Source organism: Anopheles coluzzii, chromosome 3 (assembly GCF_943734685.1).
Source record: "Anopheles coluzzii chromosome 3, AcolN3, whole genome shotgun sequence".
NCBI classification, from domain to species: Eukaryota; Metazoa; Arthropoda; class Insecta; order Diptera; family Culicidae; genus Anopheles; species Anopheles coluzzii.
In genome coordinates, this window is record NC_064671.1 from 69777635 (window position 1) to 69787395 (window position 9761).

Consider the following 9761-nt stretch of genomic DNA (forward strand, 5'->3'; position numbering starts at 1 on the left):
AACCTATATTTATGTGGCACAAGAAAACAAACAATCTAACCCCAAAAACCCCGTTCAAGAAGCATTCGGATCCTTCCGGGGTTCGGGTTTCGTATTTTATTTCCCCTTTGCAAAGGGGGGGGGGGGGGGGGGATGGCAAGAACGGGTCCAGGAGGAGTCCAGGAGGACAGAAACATTTCTTTGAGAAAATTGTCCTTACCGGTCGGGGTGTGTATGCTTTATGAATAATAAACAAATAAATAAAATAGACAATGGCGTATAATAATAGTTCCTTCATTACGTTCATTTCTTGCTGTCCCGCCCGTTCTAGAGGGGCCGCCAGTGCGGTACTTGATTTGCAAAATAAATCAAAACACACTCCTTTAAGAGCTCACCTAGCACCATAATTCATTGGAAAAAGGGGGTTTAAATTTGGGTCCGAGATTTACTCCTCCAGCTGGTTGGAGCGACTCACTAAATGCTGGCGACTGGTGACCACGTGTTGGTGACGCCCGCTGCGGAGTAGTAGCGCAAACTTTCCACCCCGTACTCCCTGTTTTGTGTAATAATCCATTGCTAGACACATGCCACAAGAGAATGGAAAAAGGGGCACAAACAGAGAAACTTCAACCTCACACCGAGCGAGCGAGTACTCTTGCAGTGGGGATAAAACTATTGCACAGTTTAAGATGTTGCCATGAAACTGGTTGGGCAACAAGGTTTGCCGTTCCAGGCAGCAACAAGCGCTGCCCCGTTGGCATATATATTGCATTACAGCGAAAGTTTTATTAACGTTCCAAAGTAGTGTTGCTGTAGTGCTGTTTGCTGCTGCTGCTGCCGCTCGGTATGCCATTTTGCACACGCGAGCTGCTTGCATAAAACCTCTACCTCGCTACCGTTCGCGGCAGCTTTGATGGACATCTGGGGATCAAAAGTGAAGTGGAATTTGTTGCTCCATCGGTTCTCTTGCCCGAGTTCTCGTTTAGTTTTGCTGGTGGCGGGTGCTTGCTAGCTTGCTGGCTTGCTGATGGTGGACTCGACGTCGACTTTGCGCTTGCCGGGTGGTCGGTTGCGAAGTAGCTGTAAGTAGCTGTAAGTTTCGAAAAGAACCTTATAATGCAGCCCCCTTTTTCCCCGCGCTCTCTTCTACTGAGGCCCCATTAAATAGTGGAACGTAATTCTACTGACAGGCGGAAAATCGGGCTTAAAATTGGTGACGAGCTTGCCTGGGGGGGAAGGGCAAGAAGCGTACGCTACAAGGGGAGTGGGGAGCTTAAGTAAAGAGACTGTCCCTTGGAACTTCTCGGCTGCTCGGTCGACTGGATATTGGGAGTTGGACGCTACTGCCATCCAACGGATGATTAATATTGACCGATATTTAAAGCACTTTTAATTAGAAGCCATTCCGTAGAACTCCGCAAAATAACCTGAAAATTCCTTGAATTTTGGGGAACCTTTTTTGGGGTTCCAGTGTTTAGATTGGTAAGCATTCGGAGCGAGCCAATGACATCCTAGAGTGGTAGTTAGTTGGCTGCTATTAATTTCCCGTTCGATTAATTAAACATTACTGGAGATGGGTGTCCTGTTACTCGTACCAAAGAGCAACATTATTGACTATAAACCTTAGAACGGCAGGAGTTTGATAGTGAAAGTTACAGGGCATCAATGTAAAGGTCTTCCTGCACCGAACAAACCAGCGCCATCTGGCGACAGTACTACCAGCGCATCGTTCAAACCATGGCGTGTTTCGTTTCAATATCCGTTGGCATCACGTAACTTCCGGACGATCGTTCCACCATAACATCTGCACCAGACGGACCAGACCCGTCGGTCTGCGCTGGGCTGGAATTTAATCAGAAAGACAATATTCAACCCCATGGGGCAAGCTGGGTACGTAATTCTTCATCGGCATCGGTGCGTGGTTCGTGGTGCAAAAGGCGTTTTGCATTCGAGATAAATTTGGTGTTTATAAAACAGGCCACAGACGACACGCCAGAGTTGTTCTTAGTTAGTTTCGGAGCTCTTTTATCACCGTGTGCGTGTGGTGTGTGCGGGGGTTTTTGACAATTTTCGGCATGGGTCGCGCATCAAGCACGAAACGTGTTCAATACACCACCGGACCCAGACCGGACCGGGCGCGCACGCGGTGATAAGCAGTCAAAACGTTTCATTGCACCCTACGATCGTGCCTGCCATTAAACAGGGGTGAAAGGGGTTATTCATATTTTCCTTTCCACCATAGAAATGGATGAAAACATGAAAGAAAGAACAAATCGCGTGCAGAAGATCTATGTGCCGGTAACGATGGTTACCTGTCGCTTTGCCCATGTCGCACGGGCCGATAGATAGGACGATGAAGAGCCATTTACAGTGCTGCGTCGTTAGTTTGCCATCGCCATCGCAAAGAGCACTGTTAACACACCCACCTCTACCGACAATTTTAAATGTCAACGGAAATGAAAAGAGGATGAATCAATGGCTCACCAGCAGGAGCGTGTGGTCGACAAGACATACCACCGTTGGTGTTGTTGTCGTGGGGAAGAAGTCTTGTAATCTTTTTCAAAACACTTCACCAAGATACCAACAGACAAGTGGGGAGAGGGAAGATGAGAGAACATTTGCCTCAGTGTATTATTAATTAAATTGAAATGATATAATACCGTCGAGGAAGTGGGATAGGGATGTAAAGGTCCAGCACAACCGACATGGAAATCATTGCCAGCAACCTTGGCAAACGAAGGTGCTAGTGTTGAGGAAGGTGTTGAAGAATGTTTCGCATCTGAGGAGCGTTGATTATGAGTGGCGTTAAGAGCGAGTAAAGGGAGCGTGAATGAGTGGTGTCGTGTCGGATAAGACGTCGTTCCCTTTTTGTGTCTTGCAGATTATGATGGGTGAGGTTTTGAAGCAGCCCCGAGACTTCCTCGAATCCGGCACAAGCCTTTGCTCTTAATCTGCTGCTCTTCGGGCGAGGGTTGTCGGTTTTATTGCTTCTTAGTAATGATTTAGTGCAGTGAATGAGGAAGAAGAAATTTGCTGTGCTGGCGCTGGGACATTGGGAAACTTTTTCGCTTTATCGTGCACTCGTGGAGCATGGAAGATAAGGCACAGCCCAAAGACACTTGGAGAAGAGAAGTTTTGGTTTTCCATATTGTTTTGTCTGGCGGAATTGTGGATACAAGATTGTAGGTGTTGCTAAAGGTCAAGGATTTGTCTGGATGAAGTTGCTAAAGCTCATAAGAATGTTGTTATTTTGCGCTCTTACAAAGATATTGAATGAGCTATTAATACCAATGAAAATTAATTTGTTTGATGGTTTTACAATTTAGTAAGACATAAATTAAATCAGCTTATAATTGGATTGACATTTAAATACAATCTTGTTTAGAATAAGCGACTTACAATATGTAAAATATGTTGTTAATTTTTCATACATTGGAAACCTTTCATGCGAACACTTTTAATCATCTAAAGTATTGCGGATTGCATAATTTTAGGCGAGCTTTTAGAAAAACGGTCAGCTCGAGTCTTGAAGCTGATAATCATGTTTTGTTGTGTTCTAGGACATGTTGCTGAGCTTGGCCCGGTAGTCTCTGCATATTGAACTTACTATTGAGATGATTTGATATTAATGTACATAGGATATTATACATTTTTTCTAAAATAAGCAATGAAACCCGAGTGAGCTAAATGAATGTTACTCCTAATTCCTATTACTATTGATCTGTTTAAAATAAAGTTTCTCCTTTAGTTTCACACAATTGTTTGCGTCATTTGAGCTTGATATGTAGTGAAAGTAATGAAAATTACTATTCAAGCCTGACTATTTTTACTCCCGTGTACTTTTTCTTTTACTTTTTTCAGTTGTTATTGGCTATAAAAACGAAAACCATCCAAAAAAACGCATTAAGCATTATCTATTTACTCATCATCATTTTATACTCCACCTCTATATACCTTCGTGCTGTGCGGGAAGTGGGCTAATGAAGCATGTTGTTAGAACAAAACGGATCGTCCCTCCATCCACTGTCCCCAGTTCGCGTGCTCCCAACATTTCCGATGCATTCGATTGCACTTAGGGACTACGCACTGGAGCTACCGGTCGGGTTGGTTCCATTGATCCATTCAACCGATAACGGTTGCACGAATTTCTTGTTCTATCATCCTCCCAGCCGGCGAGGCCCTTAACGAGCCTCGCGGGGGCGCCCTGCGTATCAGTGACAGGTCGTAAATTGAACTTGTCATAATTCACGCGAGCGGTGCGCTCCGGCTCGTCATCTTCATCAACGCGCTCGTCGCCGACATCTTCCGTGGGCAGTCTTTGGAGAGGGCAGACCCAATCGTTAATTGATAGCAGCCCATCGGCAGACTGATGCCGTTCGTTCGTTCGTTCGTTTGCCGCTGGAGCAGTACCGCCGTTCTCGTGCCTTGTAGACAGACACGACATCAACACCAAGCGGAAGTTGGAAAGAATTTAGCCGAGTTTTTGCCTCCAAACGTTCGGCAAACCTTCCCAACTCCCCACATAGTTTGTGCCGTGGCTATAAAACAGCAACGAGCGGAGAAGCGAGAAGACATTTTGTAACCGTTCAATGTACCGATAGGAGCTCTGAGTGTGACTCTGAGAAGTAAGTGACTAAATTATGTGTTTTTTTGATGCTGTTACCAAGTCTAAGCGCCAAAACGATAGGAAAGTGTTGTGATGCGGTAGCCCGTTGATTGTCAATGTTGGGTGTGGAGGGTGTGCTCTATTGTTGTCGCCGATTGTCGGAACAAATGGTGAAGCGAATTTGCTTTGCGAAGATAAGGCTGTATGCTGTGTCTGATGGCATGTGAATAGAAATGAACTTGGACTGCTGCAGATAAAGCAATCAGTTGATGAATGTTGATGATGCTCTGTTTGGTGTGTGCGAGTTTTGTGATGTGTTGAGTTGCTTGTGAAGCGGATTTTTTATGTTCTATTCCCAGAAAAGAGGGCCAACTGATGTTGAATTCAATTCGCGTCTCATTAAAATGGGTGCGCATCGGTTTAATAATTGATCAGTAAAGGGCATAATTTAATAATAATTATTGTATTCAGTTCTTCAAATGTATCCAATTACCTTAATTCAACCATTGCAAATGTAATACCGGTGGCATAACTTGGCCCTTGGAATCGTAATTGCTGCAGACGTGTTTCAATGGGCCATTTACAAACTCCACACCGTGGCATGTGTTGCTTTTAATGGAAGCAAAAAAAAATGAAGATAACGAAATAATTACGATGAAAAGGGGTTTATGTTTAATTTTACACCACCCGGCCTTCATCCCAACCCCAACCACCGTGCAACAGGTCGGGAAGGAAAGTTTGCATACGCTCGCGCAAACCATATGCCCGCCGGGCAAAGGAAGGAAGCAAAGCGGCTCCACACATTTACGCGTCGCGTGGCGTTTTGCGTGGCGCAAACGATTTCAACCCACGGCCGGTCGGTGTGACTGTGAAGTGAAATGTGACGAAGCAAAAGTGAAATGCAAACGGACGGACGGGCACGCACATGGCGGCCGTACACATACAAAAACACAGCCACGGTACGAGCGACCAGGCGTCCGCTTTTCCTTTCTTTTTCTCTCTTCAAGCCTTTTTTTGTGTGGCTGTCCCATCATCATCATCATCATCGTCGTGATGCCTTTCATAGTGGCTTGTTCGTGTCGGTGGGTTTTGTTTTTTTTTTCGCTCATCCATGTTGAATGTACCGTACAAGCCTGTGGGGGCCTGTTCAAATGGGCTCAAATCATCCCGGACCGCTACGCTACCGCTCTCCAAGCCGAGCGTTCCGTGTTTATGTGCTGTCGGTCGGCAAACAAACAAATGTCTAATTATTTCCTTTCGCCGGGAGCCGGGCAAAAATCGAGTGGAAAAGCATCGCGTGGAGTCGTATGTTTGTGTGGTTAACAATTATTTTCTGGCAGTAGCTTTTTGTTTTTGCTGTGTGTGTTTGTCGTCGTCGACGTCGTTGTCGTGGTCCGATCGTTATCGCAGTCGTCTCTTAGTACATCACACATTCACGTAGGGTTTTAGTGCTCTGCTGGGTGTTTTTTTTTTGTTGACCGTCTGTCTGTCCCGTTGCGCAGCGTCCGTCGCTCCGTATTAATTAAATAAGACGGAAGCCAAAACAGAGGCGCACATAGTTGGCCTTGCAATAAAAGAGTGTAGGTCGAAAGAGGGTAAAGGGAGGGAGCGAGAAAGCAGAGCAAGCAAGGCGCTTACTTACGCTTGCTTACTTGCACACCAACACAGCGAGAGCGAGCGCGTTTGAACACACCAGGGGGCTCGTCTTTAGCTCATTGCAAAAGAAATGGGAGGGAAAAATGGGCAAGCAACAAAAAAAAGAGCAACTCAGTATGTGTGTGTGTGTGTGCTCCTTAGCCAAGAAGGCACTTTTCTGCACGATGGAAGTAAATAGCTCTCCGGGTTTCTTTTATGAGCCTTCGCGCACGCTGGCGAATGGGGTGGTGAAAGGTAATTTCTCGTTTATGCCATGTTTTATGCACACTTGCTACGTTATTGCTCGGTGAATGCGTAATGTCCTTACAGGTAGACTGGTGACATTTGTTTTGTTGTCTCTTTTTATCTAAAAAAATCCAAAATTAGCTTGAAAATAGGATAAATTCTAAAAACAGCTTCCCTTTTATAAGTTACGGCACTGTCTGTATTGGTACAGAGCTCGGCAAACCGGCACCGTGTGATGATGCTGCGAAACACACAAACAAGAGATCAAACATCACCGGGAGAGTGAAAAGAGAGAGAGAGAGAGACCGAAAGTTAGAATGTGCAAAAACGACCAAACGGCATGGCAACACTGGCAAACATCGGCGTTAGTGTGCGAGCCACGAGAGCGTACTGGCGTGCGATGGCAACAAGCCGCCACAAGGAACGCGGGCGAGAGAGATAAATACTTTAAATTGAATCAATTTTGGGGCGCGTACCACTACCACCACTACCACGGAAACACACACACACACACGTAAATCGCACACACAAACACACAAACGGGCAATAGAGGTATAACGGTGTAATGTAATGGTGTGTTGGCGGGCCCCCCTTTATTACAAGCCCTCAGCCGTAGTAGGCCACGCGTCCACGGCTCCGGTGTGTGTTGGTGTGCTGCCCGAGCGTAGTCGGCCGTGCCGTGCGATGTAGACTGGTGGAGGCCGTGGTAGCTTGTGCGCTTGTGGTTTTGCGGTTTTGTGGCCTCGAGTGAAAAAAGCCCCAAGTGTAGTGTGCAAAAACGGAGGTTGGGGGGAGGTGGAGCCCGGTTCATCGCTTGTAAGAAAAGCAGTGTGGCAGGTTGCGTTTTCCCGACCTGTTGGTGTGCGAACTGTTTGGAGCTGCAGTTTTGACAGTTGTCGCTGATAGTAGAAGGTGTGTAGCTTTCGTCTAGAGTAATTCCGTCCATTACCCAACTTTGTAGCGCGTGTGTTCTGCCCTTCTGCCCCTGCACTCTTTGCCCCATTCATGCTTACGAAACTGAAGCGAACGCTCGCGGTAGAAAATTCTGCAACCAACAAGACATTGAGCGTACTGTGTGTGTGTGTGTGTACGTATAAGAAAGAGCGGAAAATTCGCAAAAATACATAACCCTCAACACCTTCCAGGGGTTCAAACGTCATCCCTCAAGATAGAAAGAGCGAGAGAGAGCGCACACCTCTACTAGAGAGCGAACCTCTGGAGTATCTCCACGAGTGTGTTTGTGTGTGTGTGTGTGTGGTTCGTTTCTCTCAGCGGGCGAAAAACGAGCGCGAAATGTGACTGCTCCATCAGAAAGCAACAAGTTTTTGCCGAGTTCGGAGGGTTTATGTTTTGATTTTGGCTGCCCAGTTCCTCCTCCCCTCCAGAGTGACAGCTGACGACGCGGGTGTGCCATCGTCTCGGTTTCGCTCCCGGTTTTTTTGTTGCCTTTTTTATGTGTGCGTTATAGGATAGTGTTTGCACAGGCGGTGTTGGTGCTGCTGGAGGGGGTCGGTGTTGGTGGAAGTGTGCATGCGTGCAACCGGAACCGGGAAGAAAGGTACTATCACACACGGTGTTTGTGTGAGTGCGGCGTATTTTGATAGTATTTTGAGTGGACGGGAAGCAGATCCTAAGATTGAGGCACTATCCAGGAACTCCAAAAATGTGCTCCAAAGTTATTCCAACAAATCGATTTGCTTACCGAAACAAGTAACCAAAACTCATTCGTCACTGTTTCCCGGTTTTCTCTTTAAGGGCCGAACAAGCAACACAGCGTGTGTGTGAGAGAGAGAGTGTGAAGTAACCCGTAAGATAGCACAGCAAAGGAAGCTTCCAAGAATCGGTGGAACGGAAACCGCAAATCGACGAAACACCAGTGTGCAACAAAACAAAATGTCCGGACCCGGGTCGTTAGTTGGATCGGATGAGGAGGAGCAAACGAATTACCACACACCGGATGAAACCGGCCTAACGAAATCGCAAAAGGTGGCCCTGATCGCGGCCTGGAGCATCGTCAAGAAGGATCTGGTTACGCACGGACGCAACATCTTCGTAATGTAAGGCCAGTTGTAGGCGCTTTCTTTTTTTTTTTGGGAAACGATTTACCTAAACACACTCACCGTTTCGCATCTTCCCGGCAGGTTCTTCGAGGAGTACCCACAGTATCTGGACTACTTTGACTTTGGCGGTGGAAGTGCCGGCGAGCTCGGCGAGAACCGGTCCCTCCATGCGCACGCACTGAACGTGATGAACTTTATCGGCACCCTCATCGACTACGGACTGAACGATCCCGCCCTGCTCAAGTGTAGCCTAGCGAAGCTGGTGCGGAACCATCGGAAGCGTAACGTCACCAAGGAGGATGTCGCGGTAAGTGGGTTATTGGCCCCGTTGCTGGACAACTGGGCGCAGCACTTTTGATGGTTCGTCTCTGGGAAATACTTACAGGCCGTCGGTGGAGTTATCATGCGCTACAGCTTGAAGGCGCTCGAGCAGCATAAAACGAAAACGCTCGAGGAAGCGTTCGGCGCGTTCCTGGGGACGGTTGCGGCCGCGTTCGAGTGAGCTCCGAGGTGTTCAGCGTCCTCATCTTTATCCCCATCCCCACCTCATCATTTCCATCCACATCAGCATCATCAGTCAGTGTATGTTAGAGGCTGCCGCGAACAGAACAAACAGTAGGATCCGACCGAGACCGGAAACCCCATTCCGGGGCAGAGATTATCTTGGCTAGCGGTCGGGGTCACGTCCTTTTTAAGCTCTGCTATAACAACCAGAACAAAAAACACACACTCTCTCTCTGTCTCGCTCTCTATTTCTAGCAGAAAACACATTCCTACGTGACGAGTCGTGTGTGAGAGGCTTTTTATGATCAGAGTAGAATAAAAATTTGAGTATAGTAAACTGCTGCTGTTTGTATTGCATTATGTTATTTTGTTATTCTGTTAAGATCTGTTAAATCTTTCACTGCCTATCAGAATTATATGATGGAAGACGTTCTCGGTTGGGTAGATCATTAAGAGCGCCTTAGTTTAAACGATAAATGCCCGGTTTATAAAGCTGATTGAGAGCTGGGTGAAGTGGGGCCAATCCCCATTGTTTGGCCCTTTAATTTATCGCCCTTACGCCACAGTGGCAGGTGCAAAAGCAAAGACCACTGCCGAGCGCGGTGATCGAACGGACCAAGTTTAAGTCTAATTGAGTTCAATTAAAAGCAATAAAGAAAAGTTTGTCTAACGCGAGATCGCTGTGCGCTGCAAAACCAGGAGCGCAAGAAGGGCGCCATGGTTCGCGAGAC

At 46.8% G+C, this 9761-nt stretch overlaps 1 protein-coding gene across 2 annotated transcripts; it reads left to right on the forward strand.

The window, feature by feature from the left end:
• Positions 1–7005: 7005 nt before the first annotated feature.
• On the forward strand, positions 7006–9370 carry LOC120958704 (myoglobin). 2 transcript variants are annotated; one of them, XM_040381679.2, is made up of 4 exons: positions 7006–7378; positions 8222–8523; positions 8608–8833; positions 8912–9370. In XM_040381679.2, the coding sequence occupies exons 2-4, from the start codon at positions 8360–8362 to the stop codon at positions 9026–9028; spliced, it is 507 nt and encodes a 168-aa protein (XP_040237613.2). In that variant the 5' UTR covers positions 7006–7378; positions 8222–8359; the 3' UTR covers positions 9029–9370. The 2 variants fall into 2 exon arrangements, with proteins under 2 accessions (XP_040237613.2, XP_040237612.2); XM_040381678.2 differs by lacking the exon at positions 7006–7378 and adding an exon at positions 7636–8024.
• The last annotated feature ends 391 nt before the right edge of the window (positions 9371–9761 follow it).